This window comes from Archocentrus centrarchus, unplaced genomic scaffold (genome assembly GCF_007364275.1).
Source record: "Archocentrus centrarchus isolate MPI-CPG fArcCen1 unplaced genomic scaffold, fArcCen1 scaffold_68_ctg1, whole genome shotgun sequence".
NCBI lineage: Eukaryota > Metazoa > Chordata > Actinopteri > Cichliformes > Cichlidae > Archocentrus > Archocentrus centrarchus.
The window spans coordinates 290,666-313,339 of NW_022060284.1; the positions used below are offsets into that span (position 1 = coordinate 290,666).

General features: G+C 42.8%; 1 protein-coding gene across 1 annotated transcript; it reads left to right on the forward strand.

The window, feature by feature from the left end:
* Nucleotides 1–167: 167 nt before the first annotated feature.
* On the forward strand, nt 168–21,380 carry LOC115777739 (interleukin-6 receptor subunit beta). The gene is made up of 16 exons (XM_030725707.1): nt 168–243; nt 502–670; nt 1,563–1,667; nt 3,173–3,290; nt 3,392–3,519; nt 3,639–3,769; nt 4,904–5,063; nt 5,158–5,237; nt 5,447–5,663; nt 6,820–7,020; nt 9,506–9,604; nt 9,832–9,972; nt 10,152–10,277; nt 18,900–18,984; nt 19,742–19,823; nt 20,080–21,380. Exons 2-16 carry the CDS (start codon nt 589–591, stop codon nt 20,611–20,613), a joined length of 2,289 nt encoding a protein of 762 aa, XP_030581567.1. The 5' UTR covers nt 168–243; nt 502–588; the 3' UTR covers nt 20,614–21,380.
* The last annotated feature ends 1,294 nt before the right edge of the window (nt 21,381–22,674 follow it).

Genomic DNA, 22,674 nt, shown 5'->3' on the forward strand with positions numbered 1-22,674 from the left:
TTATTGATAACTGTAACAGTCCATCATGTTTATCTGAAACTCTGTACTGTTACCTGGGACATTTTGGAAACTGTCAGTACTTTTTTAACAGCTTAATATTTTATCTGTTAAGTTTACTTTGAACTAAATAATTCAAGTAGTTTAGCTGTCTCTACATTTGATCCATCATGTTTAGGTGGGAAAGTTCATCAATCAAAGCAGATGGCTGACAGTTACATCTGTTCATCACTACTACAGGTTCAGGTGTGTATTTATGTTTTATAACAGTTTTATATGTCAATAATTACTAAAGTCTAAAACAGCAGTACACAGTTTGTCCACCAGAGTGCACTGAAAGTCACCACTAAACTTTATACATTTACTCTTTAAAATATTGAAAGTTTCATATGACCTCTCATACAGTAGATGTAAAACGACCTGCTTTAATAGTTTTTGTTATCAGTGAACCGCGGGTTGCCTGGAGGTTGTGGAACAAGATGTTTGCTGTGATGTTTTTCTTAGTTGCATGAGTGGAGCAACTTCCTGAGCAGAGGTTTCCTCATCGACCCCACACCCTTAAATGACGACTGAGAGGAACATTATTTGTCTATGAAGATGGATGTTGGGACTCTCAAAGTGCACCTCTGTGCCTGGACAGTGATGAGCCTCCTGATTGGTGTGTTTTCTCATGGTGAGTTACCCACAAACTTTTCATAAGAAGTCATATTTTACATTTTAGTGTTTTAGTGGGCCTGAAATTCTGTGATGGATCCAGAGTGAATGAACCCATTTCTTCAGGACTAGTCATGTTTAAGCTTTCAAACTGCAGAGAAAGTTTAGTTGTGTCTCAATAAGAAGTTTGAGTGATGTTTTTACTCCTGTCTGTCCAACGTGTTTTTATCGATCTGATCAAAGTTTTGTGTGTGTGTTGTGCAGCACTTGTGGGCGTTTGTTTACAGAGAACACACTTTCAGTTTGAAGTACAGTTTTGCTTCTTGGTACTTTGAATAAACTTGCTGTATTTTAAAGCATGGGTAGCAGAATCAGTTCACCTCATGGGTCACATTAAGTCCGCTTGGTCCTGAGCGGGCTGGCCTTTTCCCCTCTGATTTTATTTAGTGAACAAACACTGTGTCCACTTCCTTTCCACGGTTTACAAAACCGTCCAGGACACTTCTGGCATCCCTATAATGACTCATGGGGAAAGTGCCAATGAAGTGATTCTCTCCTTCGGTTTGGCTTAAAAGTTGAGACTTGAAGGAGGAACCGTCTTCCAGTGAGATGAAATAATCAGGGCAGCACGGTGCTTTGGTTGGGATGGACTCCAGGCTCTGTAACCCTGAACTGGATAAGCAGAAAACCATAGATGAAATAAAGAGAATATTAATTATGAATCTTAGAGAGTTCCAAATACTTTGTTTGCAATTAAATTCATCTAAGAAATTTTAAAAAATTTAAATTTGACACACAAGAAATAAATATTTCCTGTATTGATAACTGACCCTGCTCAGCCTGCAGAAGCTGATAAGAAGATGATTGAATCATCACACTGACTCATCTCTCTCTGTTGTTTCGTGCATCAGGAGTGACAGTGAAAAACTTTCAGCTGCAGAAGTGCAAAGAAAACGAGCGAGTGTGTGTGACCGCCCCTGCAGACTGTGACCCTCGACCTCTGTCATCTGTGCAGAGTGAGTGCGCTTACGGACAGGAAGCACATGGTGGATCTTTGATGTTTTTGGTTTGTAAAATAAAGTTCAAAATGAAGCATATTTTTGATGAGAAGTATTTCCCTGTACTGGCTATCATGTATCATTTTACCAAAAGTATACATTTATATACATCTTGTATCATTAGGTGTGTGTATTGTTGGGTCATGGTGCGGCTCTCTCCTGCTGCCCCTCTTACCAGGCGGAAGGGAGACCAATGAAAACAAATGCACCTTGATAGTAATTCCACACTTTACAAAAACTCACTGGAGATGAGCAGGTTTCGTTTCCAGGATTTATTGAAGCACAAAGTTAAACAAAGCACAAGAAAGCAAAAAGCCCTCCCGAGAGTGTGTGCCTTGGTGCCGTTGCAAGGGTGGCAGAGGAAAAGCAGAAAAGTAGAAGTCCAGAGTTTAACAGAGTATAAGAAAGCAAAGAAGCCCTCCCGGGAGTAAGTGCCTTGGAGCCGCTGCAAAAGGGGAGAGAGGAAGAGCCAAAAGTGCACTAAAAAAGAGCAAAAAGAGCTCTCTCCCATCTTTGCCACTGCCTTTTATCGCCCAAACTCACACCTCCCCCTGCTGTTATCAGGAACAATGGGCATAGAAGGAAGCTCCCAATCCACTATGTATCATACTCGTCCGATCCTCATGCAATGGCTCCATGACCTGTTCTCTGGGCTGTCACAAACAAACTTTCCCACGTGAAAATACCTCCCACCGGAGCACTTCTCTGCCCTTCTATTCATATTTTCACATTACTAGAAACACTTAGGGCGGTCTTATCTCAATACTCCCTTACATTATTACAGTAGCTCAGGTGGAACTTCAACCCCCCTTTTCAGGACACACACTCCCCGCTACTTGACCTCCACACTGGTAATACTGTGTCAAAAGTGCACTGTGTACAAAGGTGAGCCTCTAAATATGAATGAGTGCAGTTCTACTAGTGGAAAAAACCCAAGGCCCTGGCTTAGGAGGCCTCAGTCCTTTCCACTCACCTAAAGCATGCAGTGTTCCAGTGTGTAAGTGACAATATAGGTGACAAATAATATATAATGTGACCATTAATCCAGATTAATATAGGTACTAATAAATGATATAGTAAAATACCAATATCAGATGATAAAAATATCCAACAGTATATATAAGTTAAAGGTCCAAGGTCTTTACTCATGTTTCGTGATGAGCAAGAGCAATGCGTGCTGTCACAGCTGTTTTATATGTATTTTATTTTCTGTGATTTTTAAGAGTGTATCTGCTCACTCGCTAAAATATTAGTTTTACTCAGTTTCCTGTTTTCATGAGCCAAAAGTAAAGTGAATCATACAAGTGAAGGTGTGCCAGGATTTTAGGAGGTTTATTGTGCCATATTTATAATGGAGATGAGATAAAAGCGCTAAAATCAGACTGCTGCTGCAGCATTTGTCTAATTTTAATAAGATTGCAGCTAATCAGAATGGGGTGTTACTTAAACCTGCTTTCCTGCAGAGACTCTGAACATGTCGTGTTACTACCAAAAGACAGACGCACAAAGATCCATGACGTGTGACTGGAGTCTGGATTCCAACAGCGACGGCGAGTCCACGGCCTCGCTGATCTTCAGCAGGTATAAAGGGAACTCTGGATTATATCATTTTGAGTAATAATTATAAAGTGATGTTGCTGTTTTTGTGTCATCGTCTCAGATGTTTTATCTTTCCTGTTTAGTGAGCGTGAAATTATATCCTGTGAGGGCATCTTCAACCCAGTAGCCATCCTCAATGTGACAGCCAAGATTAAAAACCACACCACAGAGATCTGGTCTCAGCCTCACACTGTGTTTCTTTATGAAGCAGGTTAGTGACCTACACATGTTGGCACTGCCACCTGGATCCCACCTAGCTGGTGTCTTCCTGTGCTGTCTGATCATATGAAATTATGATGAAGTCATTCAGGTGTTGTCTCGTCCTCTTAGTCAAACCCCTCCAGCCTGTATTAACTGTACTCAGCGCTACTGAGGACTCAATGGTTGTGTGTTGGAGAAGCATCGGTGATGGCAGCTGTCGGCTTCGCTACAGAACCAAAGACAAGAGCAAATGGACCCAGGTTAGCATCATACCGGCTGCAAGGCTTTAATTCGTGAGCTGCAGGCTTTTTCTTTACTTCTCTGCACTACAAGGAAAGAAATCCCCCATTTACAGTCATTACCTGCAAAGTCATCAGTAAATAGGTGAAAGCTGTGTGTGACCTGATGTCTCCGACCTAAGATTTGAGCCTCTGTAGCTGCATGTGTTCTTAAAGGGACACACATACATTTACTGCATCCAGCACCTTAATCGTGAGCCATTGTTAAAATCTTGAAACAGGACCGAACAGTATTATACATTATAAACATATCTTTAGTGTTTTCCACCTTCAGGGAAATGATTTAAATTATTTCCTGCGGGCTTCTTCCTGTTAAAGTGAGACACAAAAAACGTACAGCAAAAACAAATGTTTGTTTAATCACATTAGTGAAAATTAAAAAAAGAAAAAAGGCGTGTTGACAAAGTTCAATCAGAATACTGAATACAGTAATAACAGAGTAATTTAATGACTATTATTTAAGTATTGAAGTTTTTGTTAGTCCCTGCGTACCGCGAGGAAATGAAATGAATAAAAATTCTCAGATGTGGACCCTGTGCAGGCCGAGAACTATGGGGAAAATATTAGTGAAAACAAGTTTCAGTTTCTTTTTAGGGAAATTTGCTGAAGCACCAACCTCAAAACTCAACTTGGATTTTTAACATTTGTGTTGTGACTCTTCGAGCATCCCTTTTTTTTTTATGCTTGGCCTTCACGCAGCCCCTCACTTCACCAGGTGTCTGAAACAAGCAGTGTTAGTCCCGTCCCTTTTAAGACTACTCTCTTCTGATTGGCTGCATCATCTTGTAAATAAAATGTTTGAACCCCAGGTGGGTGGGGCTATGATGCTCACAGCCAGAGCTCTGCACCTTACATGATCATATTAGGCCCATCCACTCTTTGTCATCACACAGATCCGAGAGTAGCAAAAAAACCTAACCCGGAGCGTCAGAGCAGGCTGAAGCTGAGCTCTTGGCTCACAGTGATTATTTCTACACTAACCTCATTATTTTAATATGACCATCCACCGCTGTGTATATATATGACAGAAAACACAGAAAAAGCACAGTAAGTACACTTTGTCTCATAGTCTTGGTTGTCTGTTTTTGTTTCCAGGTTCCTGATTCTATCAGTGCATTTGCAGATCAGATAATGACGTACACGATGAAAAACCTCTTGCCGTTTACCATCTACAGAGCTGCTGTGGCCTGCAGGGGAGACACCGGCATCTGGAGTGACTGGAGCTCTGAAATCAGAGGAACAACACTGGACAGAGGTAACAGGCAGTCACATCGAATACCTGGAACTACAGCGTTGACATTCAAAAAGCTGGAAAAATGTCATCAGTTTGAACTGTTTTCTGTTTTTAGTACCCTCCAGGCCACCAGAGGTGTGCTACAGACTGGAGAGATCAGGTGGATTGCTTCAACTTCATCTCATTATGTGGAAGGTAGCGTCTGAAACACTTAAAATGTTCTTTTATGTCGTATTCACTGTTATAACAGAAGCTATGTTTACATTCACTGCATCCTATATGTCCAGTATTTTGAAGACAACCATTTTACAGTTTCAGATTTCAGATTGAAATCTTTGAGTGGCTCTTTGGTAGAAATACGTCACAGATTAAGAAACAAATCTGTTATTAATGTTTCATCTTAGGCTCCTGAGGCTCTTGAAGCTGGAGGTCGAATCCTTGGATACCAGATAAGCTACGAAGTAGGCGGACTGATTCAAAATGTCACAGACATGACGGCGCTCCTTGTGGTGGAGGAGGGGAATTGCAGCATTGCAGTTAAGGCCTTCAACACAGCTGGCTACGGCCCTGTTGCACATCTCAGCTTTGACACGCAAATACAGAAGACGCTGGTTATTACATGTAAGTATTATTGTTGTGTTGATGTCCTGAATGATGTGTTGAGGTATATGAAGAATGTTGTTCAGGTCAGACCACAAAGTTTGAATATCAGCTGGCTCAGAGTTTTCAGAAGAACAGTTTCTGTTCATCAGATTTACTGTAAATGAACTTCCTCCCCTAAAGGTGACATTTGACAGCAACTCTAACAGGCGTCCCAGGGAGAATCTTTACCATGTATCAGTCACACAGGCATAGAGACCAGCCACCCACCCACTGGGGGAAAATGGGTCTCCCACCACCAGTTTTTAAGCGGTTGCTGAAGATGCTGCCTGTCGCTAGGTGAAAGAGAAGGAGGGAAGACAAACGAGTAAAAACATTTCCAAGCTTTCAAAATACAAGTCTGTAATTTGAAGGTGATTGTCTCTGTTTCTGGTTTCCGCTGCACTTTTCAGTTTCACTGACTCCACTACAGGCAGCGCAGCCAAAGTCAGAATTTGACCCGAACGAATCTATTCAGGTACCTCGTTTATCTCACCGAGAGTTCAGAGTCCACAGAGGTTGAGTTTCAGATCACAAAAAACTCAGAAACGGGCAAATCTTTACAGTGGAGAAAGAAGCTTGCAGTATTTTGTTTTTAATTTGACTAGATGATTGATCTGCTGATCATTTCAGCACCTGAGTGCTGGTTCCGTGGGAAAATAACAGGACTGCCACATATAACTGAGGTCAAATCCATCCATGTTCCGAGTGCTATTAGATCTCAAAGCTTTCAATAACATTTCAGGGCAAGTAAAAACTGACAGCACGAGTTATCAGATTTGAAATTTGTGCTCCTCACTTTTGCAACATCCTGTGTGTTGTTTTTTTATCGACTGAAGCGACAGAGCGGGGAGAAGATGTGTTAGCAGAACATTGCAAAATCTTTCTAGGTGATCCGAGAGAGAAAATGTGCAGCGCATGGGACCGTGTGCAGTTTGTGAATCAAATGTTTATTCATTAGTTTGTTTCAGAGGATGCTGAAACTGAATCAGATATATCCAGATGCCATTTAAATAAAATGATCAAATCCTATTTTACAGATTTTAAAATCCAATCAAATATATTTCTAGTGGTATCTATTGCAGTATCTGTTGCAGTATCGGCACATAGAAAAACGGTCTGGTCTCTGTTTCTACAGCTCTCCCCTCCATCAGAGATCTGTGGGTTTCCAGCTCTTATCCAGGTAAAAAGGAGCTTCTGGTCCAGTGGAAGACCCCCATCGCCCCGGGTTACACCCTGCCCGTCAGCCATTTTGCTATTCGGTGGCACTCTGAGACGAGTCCATCCACCAGCCACTGGTCTCGAGTTGATGGCTTCACCACCTCCACCCCCATACAAGGTGAAACAAAACAACAGCAGCTGCTTATTTTATTAATCAACAAAACTTCTCCAGCTCAAAATGAATGTACATTTAATTGATGTGTGTTTGAATAAAAAGAGCAACACATCATGTGAAGATTAATTCTATCGCAAATTCAAAAGACAGTGTTTCTGTAGCAGATCAGCATGGTTCTCTTTGGATTTCTCAGCAGTCTGTTTTGTGCTTTGCCTTAAACTATTTGAACAGGACTATTTTTTAATTGAGGCATCCTGTTCTGGTGCTCAGGGGACATGCAGGTTTTGATGCTTCAAATTTAGCTTCTGGGTTAGCATGTCACATTCATAAACTGTATTGCACACAACTGTACTACACAAAAAGCCATATTATTGTCAGAAAACTCCATTAAACACTAATAATATTACCCAAGAACCTTTTACTTTTAAATTTAGACAAAAATGAAGTTATTTGGACATAAAATCATTACCTGGCAAATACCTTGGCCTGTAGTCCAGTGTTAAAATTAACAGCAAATTTTGATTTAGTTTTAGTCATAGTCTTTTGACAAAAATGTAATTTAGTTTTAGTCATAATTTAGTCATCTGAATAGTTTTAGTTTAGGTTGACGAATTATGGTAAGAATATAGTCGACTAAATCTACAGTCGATTTAGTCGACTAAAATATAAAGGGTGTAAAATGTAAATGCTTTTTGTTCAGTTCCCTTGAATTAGTCGTTATACACACTTACACAAAATTAAACATTTATTCAAAGTTATGGAATATTATTAATAATATTAACATTAGCGTTTCACCTGCTTCCCACACACCTGATCATTAACACCACCTTCCTGAGATAATCCAAGCGTTTTACAGCAGGACGCTCTGAAAGGTACATGGCAGTGTTCAGGACTAAGATTATAAAGGCTAATCCACCGCGGTGTGGAGATTTTCTCTAAACACAAACTGGGAAAAACACTTTACCCTGCATGACATTAAAATGCTGACCTTTGCATGGAGATCTGGGTGACTGGTTTGCAGATGACGTTTAAGATTTGTTGTGTTTTTACACATCGTTTTGTTTGTCACAACGTCAAAGGACAAATGTGTCCATACATCGGCTCTTCTCTTTCTGACATTGGTTACATAACTTAGTTCTATCAGAAGGAATGACCAATCACAGGCTAGTTTGGTCTTCCCGAGTTTAGAGAAAATTTGTGCAACTGTGTGTTTGATTGGATGGTTTCCTAACTTGTCCCGCCCTGTCACAAAATTAGATCAGTTCTGATTGGGTGTCGTCCCCGCCAAGCATTTTCGTATCGTTTTTATTAGTTGATGAAAGTGTCAATTAATTTCGTCATAGTTTCTATCATTTTACATAGTTTTTATTTAGTTATCGTCTCGTTATCGTCATGAAAAAAGGGTCATTGACGAAAGCTCTGACGAAAATATTTCGTCAACGAAATTAACACTGCTGTAGTCACATTCATTTGACAAGAATGATTTTTTTTTTTTTTTTTTTTTTAAGCTCATACATTAAACAAATATCTAAGACTTCCTTTTTTATTGCTGAAATTAGAAACATCCTTTTTCAGAGTGGTGCTAAAAAATGGATTTGTTACTTTTAGGTTGGACTGTTATTCCTAATTTCTCCTTATTAGGAAAATCAGGCTGTTCCAAGACCTCCCTGAACAGCCTTTGGTTCATTTAAAATGCTGCAGCAAGAGCACTGTGAGGACAAGAAAGAATGCTCATCCATCCATCCGTTCATCTATTTGTCCATCTGCCCATCTGTCTGTATGTCTGTCCATCCGCTCATCCATCGATCCATCCTTCCATCCAGCTGTTCATCCATCTGTTTGGCTGTGTGTCCGTCCGTCCGTCTTCTTCCATTTACAATCCTTGTCCTTACATGCAAAGTCCTGAATAATCAGGCCCGTCATATTTAGGAGATCTCATTAGTGTCATATCCCAACAGAGCATTTTGCTGTCAGATTCCAAGCTTGTTGGTGGTTCCTAGGGTTGTGTGGAACCAGCTCTCAGTTTGGGTTTAGGACACAGACACTCTCTCTGCTATTAATGTTAGGCTTCAGTGCTCCATGTCATTAACTTTCATCTCCTGTAGTTCATGCTTTTTTCATCTCTGCAGATATCTCAGGCTTGTTCCTGCTCTGCGGTTACTGGCTCCACCAACCTGCTCAGTGCTTATAGTTCTATTGCTCTTGTTTTTCCTCTTCCCAGTCACTTGTGACAGTTGGCTGCCTTCCCTCAGCCTTCACCAGAGGTTTCTTCCTTTTAAAAGGAAGTTTTTTCCTCCCCACCATCACCAAGTTGTTCTCAAAGGAAATTGTTGGGTTTCACACTTTAATATGTAAGGCCTTGACTTTACTGCATGAAGTACTACTGTGACATGGCGCTATATAAATGCAATTGAATGAAGTATTTATATATTTTAGTCTGTAAGAGACATTGTACTTTATACGGCTGTTCTGTTTACTCTGTTTCCAGATGTTGACCCTGATAACGTGTACTTGATCAGTGTGTTCCCTGTTTACAACCAGCAGTGTGGATCTCCTCTGTCTCTGTTGGCCAGTCTACAGCAGGGAGGTAAACGTGACCTCAGGTAGAAATGTGTTGTGATAATGTCTGCGTCTGCACAGGATGATTCAGATTCAACCAGTAATCTGAGCCCTCAGATAAAATCTGCTTCTTACTATTGTTAGCATTGTTGCTATCAACAGATAATAAGAAAAGGCTCACCTAAGACTCAGTTAAAAGTCGTGTCCATGCAGGACAGCACATTTGACTGTGCGTGTGTCTGTCTGTCCCCTCAGCTTTGATGGAGGCGGTCAATCTGAGGGTCGTCAGTGTGACTAAGACATCAGTGACCATCGTGTGGGTGTGGCAAAGGAAGTCTGAACCAATCAGAGTGAGCAGATATGCAGCGATTCTGAGGAAAGATTCTGACAAACAGAGTATGTTTTCTTACCTTAACATGTCACAGCATTGGTCTCTGGGTTAATGAGCCTTTTTAAGATAAAATGTCCCTCCATGGTAAAAGTATTTAGTAGATTTGTGCACGTTTTCTTGCTTGTCATAAAAATCCATTTTTGCCACCTTTCTGTAAATACAACATGTGCTCCCTCCTTTCCAGCTCTACCTCTGTGGCCAAACAACAGGCAGCACACCTTCACCAACCTGGTGCCCAACACTGAGTATTCTCTTGTTCTGTTGGCCGATAATGTTTCCAGAAGCATCGTTCATGTGACGACACATTTCAGTGAGTCTCACTGGACCCTAAAACGGATTCTCTTCTCATGTTGTTTGTGTTGCAGCATTGGCTCACTTTCTTTGTTGTAGATTTCTTCTCATTATGCTTACAAGCAATAATTAACCCATATCTGTAGCGCCCCCTGGTGTGTGGACGCCAACATCTGTAGTTTGTTTACCTGTGAAACAAGCTGTGTATTCAGTAAAATGAAGGTCTTTATCATACAAATGTAACTCTAAGAACTGTTCACAAATATAATATTGGAGTTTTTAACGTCTGCTTTGCAATTAAGATGTTGTAACTATAAATCGGTGCATTGTGTACATTTGATGGCTTTGATGAACAACTCAAATTATTTATGTAGAGATACATAGATGGACAGATGGATAAAGTGCAGGTGGCTGTTACAGGAAATTGGCCCCACATGATGGATATATGTGGACATGGAAAAACAGGAGACTCATTACTGAAGGAAGAGCTAATGTTATTTGGTCTAAAGATGTCTGATTGCAGTAGCCTGTCTGCAGTCAAAGCAGAGCAACTTTATTTTTTTTTTAATGACTTGAACTTTATTGGTTTTTCATAAAGAAAAGTAAACTGCAGTTCCACACTTAACATAGCACAGGCTCAATTCTTGTGGACGCTCTAGAACAAATGCTAGAAATGGTTACAAAAAAGACTTAATAAAGGAACAAAAAATAAAATAACGCAAACAAAAAATTTGCCCAAATAAAATAACAATGCCCTAAAGCCCGAATACATTTAGGTAATTATTTAGGTAAGTAAATTCAAACAGTCAGATGAAATTTGAGCTGGAGAGGCTATTTAACTTGTATAAGAAAAGTAGTGGGACCACTTTCTATGGTACTCCTCTAAACTATTTAGCAGTCTATAAGATAAGCTCTCTAGGGCAGCACGTTGGCCCTGGGAGCCACCACTGGGTTAGAGAGGGGACAGATGGACCCTTCCACTCCTGTACTAATAACTTCCTCCCCAACATGATAGTTTTCTGCACCCATTGTGAAAGAGAGGATGGTAAATGGCGCAATGATGACGGGTCCCCGAGAATATCGAGCCTGCTGCAAAAGGATATATATTCTGGCTGACAATTTTCTCTAAAATTTCATGAATTGATGACCAATATTCGTGAATTTTTGGGCACTCCCAAAGCACATGCACCAGTGTAACAATAAATGTCGTGATTGTAGATATTTCCAAAAATTCTAAGTAACTTAAATTCCACAACCAGTATTTCAAAGGGTTTTAATGAGCGTTTTAAAGTCCTAAATGTCCATAAATGTTTTAAAGTCCTCCAACACACGTATCCCTTTTTGAAACCAAGACTTCCAAAAAAGGGGGTTCTCTTTCATAGCATTCGTTTAGTGTCTCACTATGGGAATGCCTCCTGCGTGCCCTCATCAGAAGCTCAAATGTCATTACACCACCCCTTACAGGCTGGCTCAGTGACGCTCATGTCAGGGAGGGGCCAGGGCCTCCCTATATAATAAGTTAAGCTAAACTGTCCACAGATTCGAGTGCACAACTCGGTCACCAGGTGCTTTGTTCCAAACATTTCAGTTGTTCGCTAGCTTACGAGCAGTAGCAATACTGTCCTGTAGCTAGTGCCGGTGTTACTTTCACCGTAGGAAGTAGCAATACTTTCCCAAAGCGAAGTAGCAACACTTTGCTAATAGAGTACCACTGGCTTCACCCTTTGGTAGCAATACCCATTGGCGCTAGCAGTTTCTCACATTAGGTAGCAATACCTTTAGAGAAGTAGAACTACTTTTCTCCTCACGCTAGCCAAGGAATAGTAATATTCTCCGCACTTTAATCAGGTGTCAGGCTCGCTAGCATTCATAGCCCTCTAGCTAACCATGGCTACGACTAACAGCCCAAATGAAGTTGGGAAATTTTGTCTTTGTGGCAACAAGATTTCTACCTGGGATACACACCCCGTGTGTGTGGCATGCCTGGGCTTATCCCACGCCCAGGCTGCCCTAACGTCCACTCATGACTGTATCCGGTGTGCGGCCTTTCCACACAAACTGCTCCGCCGCAGATTAGCTTGCCAAGCTAATTGATCGGGCAGTGACCCTCTGCTAGGTGAGGCTGCTGCACCGCAGGCAGAAATGGAAATGCGCAGGGACCTGGTGGCAACGCCTGGCCCCAGCTGGGCAGAGGCAGATCCTCAGCCCATTGCCACTGCTTTCCCGTTGCTCGAAGCTGACAAAGGATGTGAGGGCTTCTCCGCTGCTGGGATCATTTTAGGAGAGGATGCTAACGAGGGTGGAGACGAGGAGGAAGACTCCAACTCCATGGCTAGCATCAGCTGGGCTGCAAAGCCCACAGCTACCGGCGAAGTTGATAAACCTGTGCCGCCATCTCCTCTGGATCTCGATATGCAGGACATGTGCCAGCGTGCACATCCCGTGGCCCACCGTGCAAAATGAGGTTGTAAAATCTCGTTTTGAAGGCAAGAAATTGCCTAAGGCGAAAAAGACGAGTAAGCAGATGTTGCCTATGTTACCGGAGCTACTCAATGAGATAGAGGTGACATGGAAAGCAAAACCATGCAGCGAGAAGTACCCCATCGTGGGAAGCTCTCTGTTGGATTGTGAGGGGATGGAATCCCTTGGTCTCGGCCAGATGCCGCAAGTGGAGCCGTTGGTAGCGAGACATCTTCACCCGAAGACCTCCCTGTCTTCATCGGCCCCGTCCCTTCCCTCGAAGGCAGACCACGTCCAGTCCAGCCTCACGGATAAGTGCTACAAGGCAGCGGCTCTGTCGGCAAGAGCCCTAAATGCCTCTTCCATTTTAACAGCATACCAAGCTGAGCTAGAAGAGGACATGACAGCTAAACCAGATACCACTGTGTGGGAAGAAATCTGTTTTATAACTGACCACGTCCTTCGCCTCCACAAAGTAGCGATACAAGCTACTGGGAGAGCCATGGGTCTCTTGGTTGTCCAGGAGCGGGCATGCTGGCTCAGGCTTACCAACCTGATGACTAAGGAAAAAAAGGAGCTCCTCGACACCCCTGTCGTCCCTCAAGGTCTCTTCGGTGCAGCTGTTACCTCCATGCAGAAGAGATTTGAGGAGAAAAGAGAGATGATGAGGCTTTGAAACTCTGCCTGCTGAGGAGGGCCCAGCAAGCCACCCTAGCGGCGCCACGCCAGTCATACACGCAGGCAGTGTCTCACCCGGCCCCCGGCTTTAGAATCCCTAAGGTGCAGGCAGCCCCCCAAGCTGCTGGGACTCCCAAGAATCCATGGGCTAGAAAGCAGTCTCCCCAGGCCAGACCTCAAGCAGCTCCTCCTCCTCCTCTCCCCACTGCTGTGACCGGGAGGAATAAGAAGCGGCCGGCCTGACAGCCTCTCCTCTAGGGGAGAGCGAGCCCAGCTTGTCCCCTTGGGCCGCTCTGCCCCCACCCAGCTCCGTTCCAGAGCAAGTTCAATGGGACATGTTCCACACAGAGTGCAGTACTCGGGTCGGCGTTCCTCTCACGGAACTCACCGAGCAGAAACAGCGTCGAAGTTTGCAAAGTTGTTTCACAAACACTTCTCTCATGCATTCTGTATTGAAGTCCTGACACACACATCCAGGCAGTTTGCCGAGGGCGCTGTCAGGTGTTGTAAAACAAAAAAAAATAAAGATAAACATGCTGAAAAACAGATCAGTACGGTCTGCCATAATGCAGCCCATGGAGATTCGCACTCCCACGGCTGTGACAAGTCAGGTGGTCCCACCACCTTCACTGAAGGTGAGCGAGGTAACAGGCCACCAGGGCAGCATATGTTACGCCCCCCAGGCACAAGAGGGTGTCAGTATGCCGTCTCTGACAAAGTGGCCCATGATCCCGCTGTCTTTTCACATGGAGAGCTGGGCCACATGCACTCAGTCAGCATGGGTGTTGAGGACAATAGAAAAGGGCTACAGGCTTCAGTTCAGTGTTGCTCCACCGCAATTAGGGATGTGCCGATCTGATATTCAGTATCGGTCCGATCCTGGCCTAAATTACTGGCTCGGATATCAGAAAGAAATAAAATATGCAATCCGATCTGACCCACATTAGCTGCATTACAGTTTTCGGTCATTGTCATCTTCTTGTGGGTCTGTGGTTGAACAAACCAGCTTAGAGCTGCATTACCGCCACCTACTGGAATGGAGTGGGGAATTGGAGTTAGAAAAAAACCCTCCTCAGATTCTATAAAGTTGTCCGTCACTGCAACGGATTCCCTTTGACACTGAGGGATCATCACTGACATGTTTTTCCGCCTCCACCGCTCTCTGCGTGTTTGTGTGTTGTGCTCGCTGTGCTGAGAATTTCAGCTGTTATTTTTTCTCTACTTCAGCTCCCGGACAAACGGCTAGCAAGCGCAGCTATTAGCACTGGTGACTGTCCGGTACCGGAAGGACCCCTTCCCCGTCAAAATATTTTTGATACTTTAATCCCTGATTAGTGACTAAATATAGACCGGCAACAGGATTCAGGTTATAGAGCGATTATTGTAAGTAAGTAAAGTTTATTTATATAGTGCTTTACACAGACAAAAAGTCAAAGTGCTATACAATAATTAAAACACAATATAAACAAAAAAAAAAAAAAACAGATGAAACACCATGTTAAAACATAACATTACCTTATTAAAAGAAAAAGAATAAAAATAAAGTCAACAGAAAGTCTGGTTAAACAGAAAAGTTTTCAACTGTTTTTTAAAAGATGCCACAGAGTCAGCTAAATGGAGATGGAGTGTTTAACACTTCCAGAGCTTTGGTGCTACTGCCTGAAAAGCTCTGCCCCCCTGGTCCTCAGTTTTGCATATGGGACAACTAAAAAATTTCAATTTTGTTGTGTGAGAGACTGTTGACTTATGTAAAATTGATCCAGGCATTTAAAAACAATTTTTAAAAATAATACAAAAAAGTTCGGATTTGTATCAGTATCAGCGATATCCAAATGTAAAATATCAGTATCGGTATCGGACATAAAAAAGTGGTATCGTGCCATCCCTAACCACAATTCAAAGGAATTATTTACTCTCATGCCCAGGGCGAGTCTGCCGGTTTTCTCTTGGAGGAAATTGCCACCTTGATAAACAAAGGGGCTATAAGAGTTGTCCCTCCCGAGGAAACCCACAGCAGTTTCTATTCAAGATACTCCCTTGTCCCAAAGAAGGGGGGGAAGGGGATGAGAGCCATTCTGGATCTCCGTGCCCTAAATCAGCACTTAAGAAAATACAAGTTCAGGATGCTGACCCACGCCTCGCTGCTACGGTTTGTAAGAGCAGGCAACTGGTTCACATCAATCGACCTGAGGGATGCCTATTTCCACATCCCCAAAAACCCCCTACACCAGAAGTATCTAAGATTTGCTTTCCAGGGGATAGCATACGAATTTGTGGTTCTGCCATTCGGCCTGTCACTGAGCCCAAGGGTCTTTGTAAAATGCACCGAGGTGGCAGTGACCCCACTCAGGGAAAGGGGCATTCGAGTAGCCACATACATCGATGACTGGCTGGTGGCAGCCCCCTCCTGTCAGGAGGTGGTTTGTCACACAGATGCTCTTATACACCATCTGGAGAATTTGGGTTTCCAGATAAATGTGGAAAAGAGCATATTGAGACCAACTCAATGCATAACATTTATAGGGCTCAGTCTAGACTCCCTCTGGGTGAGAGTGTTTCTGACCTCAGAGAGAATAGTGACCATACAGTCATCCCTTGCACTGTTTCACAGAGGTAACACAGTTACCCTCAAACAGTGCCAGAGGCTGCTGGGCTTGATGGCTTCCGCTGTAGTGGCGATACCACTGGGACGCCTGCACATGAGAAGTTTTCAGCATTGGGTGGGCTCGCCGGGACTAAAACCCCACTACAATGGCCACCGTCGTGTGAGGGTCTCTACAGATTGTTCACTTGCTCTTCGCCAGTGGAAGAAGCCAGACTTCCTGTCTCAAGGTGTTACCCTGGGGACAGTTTTAGCCAGGAAGGTGGTTTCCACAGATGCCTCCCTTGTAGGCTGGGGTGCCACTCACAAAGGGAGAGCAGTGAATGGGAGGTGGGGCCCTCACATGCGCACTACCCACATAAACTGTCTGGAATTGCTGGCAGTTCATCTGTTGCTAAAACATTTTCTCCCGTGGCTGAGAGGCCATCATGTTTTAGTGAGGTCAGACAACTCCACTGTGGTGGCCTACATCAACAGACAAGGGGGCCTGAGGTCCCCCAGGTTATACACACTGGCACACAGACTGATAGTGTGAAGCAGCATCCACCTGCTGTCACTGAGAGCAACTCATGTGCCAGGAATCCTGAACTTTGGGGTAGATCTTTTATCCAGGGGCAATCCACTCTATGTAGACTGGAAACTTCACCCTGAGGTGGTGAAGCAGATCTGGCTGCGGTTCGGTCAGGTGACCGTGGATGTTTATGCATCAGCGGAGAATGCTCAGTGCCCCCTGTTTTTCTCCCTGCACAATCAGAGAGCACCACTGGGGGTGGATGCACTGGCTCACGAGTGGCCGAGGACCCTCCTTTATGCTTTTCCCCCAGTGACCCTCATTTCCCCAACTCTGGCCAGAGTGAGGGAGAGAGGTCATTCTGTGATCCTGATAGCCCCACGCTGGGCAGGAAAGCACTGGCTAGCGGAGATCTATCAGCTGCTGTGCAGCCCACCATGGCCATTGCCATTACGCAGAGATCTGCTGTCTCAGGCATGGGGGGAACTATTCCACCCCCACCCAGAGAGGCTAGCTCTGTGGGCTTGGCCCGTGAGTAACCTGAACACAGCCGGGCTCCCTCGTAGTGTTAATGACACTATTCAGTATGCTAGAGCATCATCTACTAGGATGCTGTATGAGCATAAGTGGCGTGTGTTTGAAAACTGGTGCTTAGAATCACAGGCCATCCCTTTTCAGTGCTCTGTGGCAGTAAATCTATCATTTCTTCAGGCCCTGATGGACAAGGGTAAAGCCTTCTCCACCATCAAGGTGTATTTGGTAGCCATTTCAGCCTGCCATATTGGTTTTGAGGGGCAGACATCCCCTGTTATGTCGTTTCATGAAGGGTGCACGCCGTAAATTGTCTACATCTAAGCCACTGGCTCCATTGTGGGATCTTCCCACAGTGTTAACTAATAACCCTAATCAATAAAACCTATTGATTGCTTTAGCTTCGGCTAAGCGTGTAGGGGAGATGCATGCTCTTTCAGTGCACCAGTCATGCATTCAGTTCTCCCCAGATGATACAAAGGTCAGTATGTAGCTTAACCCCACTTTTATTCCAAAGGTTATGGGCACGTGTTCCCCTATAGGACTGCTTGCCTTTAATCCACCACCTTTCACCTCTCAGGAGCAAGAGCGGCTGCATACCCTGTGTCCAGTCCGGGCTCTTCGGATTTATATGAACAGAACCCAGGACTTTAGGCAAAGCGACCATCTGTTTGTGTCTTGGGCTAAACCACATAGGGGAAGGCCAGTGTCTAAACAGCGCCTTTCCCATTGGATAATAGGAGCAATCGCCCTGGCCTATGCCAGCAGGGAACTTCAGCCTCCTGCTGGGTTGCGGGCACACTCCACCAGAGGTCTGGCAACCTCATGGGCGCTCTTTAAGGGGGTTTCCATTCAGGAGGTGTGTGCAGCTGCATGCTGGAATTCACCTCACACATTTGCTAGGTTTTACAAGCTAGATGTTACAGCACCTATCCTGGCGCATTCAGTTGTCAGTGCAGGTTCTTCCTAAGTGGGGGCTGTGCCCCTGTGAAGTGCTGTTGGGGACAGTTGTCTTCTTAACAGGCATGTCTGGCAATCCGGGAGTCAGTATTTCTCCCATAGCGAGACACGAAACGAATACTATGAAAGAGAACTTAAGGTTATGTATATAACCCCAGTTCTCTGAGTAGCATGAGTGAGTGTCTCAGCAGAAAGCGAGGAAGAGGTGGGCTTGTTTTGAATGACATTTGACACTATGTCAGCCTATTATATAGGGAGGCCCTGGCCCCTCCGTGACATGAGAGTCACTGAGCCACCCTGTAAGGGCTGGTGTAATGATATTTGAGCTTCTGATGAGGTCACGCAGGAGGCGTTCCCATAGTGAGACACGAAACAAATGCTACTCAGAGAACCGGGGTTATATCCACAGGTTTCTGGAAGAGCATACGTAGGCTGCCATGACAGACTGCTACTTCCGCTGTATGGTTTTATACTTCAGGTTTATACTTTCCAAAGTTAGACCCAGAGTTAATGACAAAACTTGCTTACTTTGTGCTGTAACAGGCAGCTTTATTAGTTGGAACATGAGCTCGGAACTTGTGCTGTTGTCGGTTGTCATCAGTCTGTACATTTTTTCAAATTATTTTATTCTGTAAATTTGTTCTTTTTTTTTTTTTTTATACTACCCAGTTGCACATCCTATTACTGTATTTTTTCCTTATGTTTTAAGTTTTCCTTTAATGTACAGCCTCTTATTTTTTATTATTTTATTTATAGTGTGACACTACAAAGTATTACAGAAGAGCACCTTTATATTTATCCAGGCTTTAATGTCCTCAGCTCTGATTGCAGGAAAGGGATTTATTCTGGTTTTTGAAATAACAACCGTACAAAGAATCTGAAATGCTTCTTCTTTCCAGATGAGGTTCCAGTAGTGGCTACAGCGACTCCTCTGCTGCTGCTGGCTGTCGCTGTGCTGATCCTCTCCATCCTGTCCAGGACTGTGTGAGTGTAAGATGTGGCTAAAACAAACTCCTGACAGCAGGGATAATATTTATTTTTAATGTTACGTATTAATCATTTTTTAAGGTAGCAAAACTAGAACTACTTAAATATGAGTATTCACCAGTATTTTCTAGGATAATAAGACCATTTATGGGATTTAACAACTGTTTGAATATATTACAGCAGTAACAGTGTGGCCTTTGTTCACTGTTTTCTGATATTTTATACACTGAACAGTGAGATCATTATTAAAGTAACTTGCAGACATATTATAAATGATAATAACAGTTGTAAAAGTTAATGTATGATGAAATATGAAAAAATGAGTCCTATAACAAATAACCATTTAAAAAAAAGGAAAAGGTATGGAGACCAGATTTTTTTTAAAAGGAGGACTTTCATAGTCAATAGTGTACTTTAGTGGTTTCTAATATCAATGTAAATTCCATTTAATTTTACAATTAATCAAAAAATTTTCATTGTTACAACAAAGAGTCTTCAGACTTGTTTTTAGGGTCTTTGGCTCATGAGCAAGTCTGCTCTGAAAGATTAAACACCTACAAAAATGTCTTGAAGAGCTTCCTGATTGCTTCTTACAAGAACTGTTTTCTGAAGCCGAAACCACATATTTGGATAGCACATGATTAGTACTAATCATCGATAAGACTGTGACCTCTCAGGGTTTAATCAGCATTGCTTATGTAATCACATCAACAAAAAATTTGTGTTTTCACCCTGTGTCAACATTTCTGCTCAGATACAAGTCCTACTTCTTCCCACCAATCTCCAGCCCTCGACAGAGCAAAACAGGCCAGTGGCTGATGGAGCTGAACCAGCAGGTAGTCTGATTTTTACCACTTTGATATTTGGGTTTCTGACGGGGTGCTTTTTTCTTTTTTTCTTGTTGATATATCAGCTCATGTTTCTGTGCCTGGCGTCAGGCTCAGATTTCTGATATTAGTCTCAACAAAACACAACACAACGACAAAGACAGCGTACAGAAACAGGAAGACTCCAAATAAAAGAGAAACAACAAACACAAATGTATGTAAAAGTACAGCAGGCACAAAGTGACTCATTTATTCCCTTCAACAGAAATTTGCAGAGAAGAACATCCTGAATATCAAAGATTTCCAAGTGACCGATGTCCTCAGAGACAAAAGTCTCATCGTGGTTGACTCGAACTCTCAGATCTCACCAGATGACAAGCAACATGAGGATGCCTCTCTGCTGTTGATCAGTGGCCTCAAACTGGACTCTGAGTATGTTTCTTATAGTGGACACCCCACAGAGAACCAGTTAGTGCCCATCCAGGCCTCCCCTATCAGGGTTTTTATGTCAGAGGAGAGCCGAGAGGGTGACTTCGCTCTGCTGCATGAAGCGAAGAGCTCGCTACATCAGAGGGATGAGGCCAGAAATCAGGCTGGCAAGTCTGAGATTTCACATCAGACCGAGGCTACTGTGAAAAGTCACTTTCCTGGTTTCCTGACTGAAAGCCGACCTGTTTATCAGATGACCTGTGAGATGGAGTATGTGGTGAAACAGGGGAGACAGAGCGAATGCTCTTATCTGATCTGTGAGCCAGGTTATATTACAAACAACCACTCTGAGGAGAAAACGGCAGATTGAGACCGAATCAGCAACTTCAGCATTGATGAGCTCACATACGACACCTTGTGGCTGGAAAGTTTATTACAGCATGTTTATTACACCTTGTGGGGCCAACAGGGAGCAATAATGAAATAAAATGCGCCTCACTGGGTCTGCGTTGGTGGGTCCACAGCAGCATGATGTATGTTATCGGTGCTCCCAGTTTGTCCTGGTCAGGGTGGTAAGTGTAGTACATAACCTGTATATTACATATATTTGATAATGTGAAGGTATGCAGATCTTTTGAAGGTGGTGCCACCAGCCCCTCTGAAATATGATTAACTTACATTTACTCAAGTACTTAACTGAAGTATGGTTTTAATGTACTTTTGTCTCTTTTGCTTCTCTCTACGTCTGCTCCACTATATTGTGCTTGTAAATATTTTACTTTGTCCTTTATAACATTTATTTTAGCTTTGGTTACTTATTATTCTGCAGATTTGAAAATATAAATCTAATACTGCAGTATACTGCAATAATATACATATGGCGATAGGGCTGAAAATAAATATCAATTAATATATCTTAAACAATTTAATTGAATCCACTAGTATAACAGCGCCCCTGGTGGTGAAAGCTAGACTAGACTAGGCAAGAATAGAATAGATTCAATTACATTCCATTCTGGGGGGGGGGTGGCCTAGAGCAGCCATCACCAATAGTTGTGATTAACCAGTTCAGTCCTTGTGCGTTTCTGGCTACTTTTTGCTGCAGTGTTTGAATTTATCAGTGAGAGAATAACAATCAGGAATAATAATCAAAGCATCAATATAAGGACTCACAAATGTCAGCAAATTCCTGGAGGGAGACTGCTGGAACTATCGGAATGGATGTGAAGAAATGAAGAAAGTGGAAAAACCAGGGACAAATATGTTTGCAGCCAAAAAACTGAGCACAAAGACAGAGGTCCAAAAAAGTCCCAGCCTGCACCCCATATAAAACACCAACACGCGACCGCAAGGTAATTAACACACACAATCCAGCTACACAAGCATAAATGATCAGCCACTTAAGTAGGTTGTGTACAGAGGCCGCAAAGCTAGCTCTCCGAGCAGCTCCAAAACAGAAGCAGCTTCATGTGGTGAGAACATCAGGATGCAGCTGGATTTGAGCTTTGACTCCTTCAAAGAGTTCAGTTTGTTTTTGTCCAACATTCGCTGTGTTCTGATGTTTTACACCAGGTGTTCTGCACTGATGATGAAGTTTGTTGTAGAGTTTATTCAGTTTTGGAGTTCATGTTTTTCTTTGTTTCTCCTTGTTGATGTTCATGTGTTTCCTTAATATTACACACATTAAACACGTAATGCTGCTATTTTGTGAACAGTTGATTGTTGAATGCAATTTTTTTAAACGGTATCTTTTGTCGAGTTATTATTACACAATAGTCACTCTTGCACCTGACAAAGTATGAAAAACTAAAACTAACGAAAACTGAACTAAAACTGAACTAAAACTAAGCATGAAACCAAATATAAAAAGTAATGCTCTGAAAACTAACAAAATACACATATATATATATATATATATATATATGTATATATTAGGGCTGGGACTTTAACGCGTTAATTTCGATTAATTAATTATGGGGAAATTAATGAATTAAAAATTTTAACGCATTTTAATCGCACTTTGCACCGTGGAACGTTTCTCAGTGCGCGAGTTCCCGGCATACAGATTATATCGACGCACAATGTCCAAATTCAGGGGCCGCATCCTGCGAAGGACCCGGCCCACGTCCTTCAGAGCCCACGAAGACCGCAAAGGCCGGAAGTGAGCAGCTAGCCTTCATATCAGCTGCCGTCACCTCTGGTAGCTCATGTCGCCTAGCAACCGTGAGTGCGAAGCACAGCTGTGTAAAAGCAGCTGTTAAACGGAGAACGAACTTTTTCTCCTTTTTGTGGTTTAATTTTAAGTCTTTTATTCAAAATAAGCTGTTAAAAAAAGCATGACACATTTCAACATCAAGGAATACAGCTGAGAGAATGATTAATTTCCAACTATATTAAGTGAGACATTAATGTTGAATAAAACTATCCAGTT

Coding starts and splice junctions, on each gene's coding strand:
- LOC115777739 (XM_030725707.1), top strand. CDS start 589: ATGAAGATGGATGTTGGGACTCTCAAAGTGCACCTCTGTGCCTGGACA. Junction 3,770..4,903: donor ACAAGAGCAAATGGACCCAG/GTTAGCATCATA, acceptor TTTTGTTTCCAG/GTTCCTGATTCTATCAGTGC. Junction 7,021..9,505: donor CACCTCCACCCCCATACAAG/GTGAAACAAAAC, acceptor CTCTGTTTCCAG/ATGTTGACCCTGATAACGTG.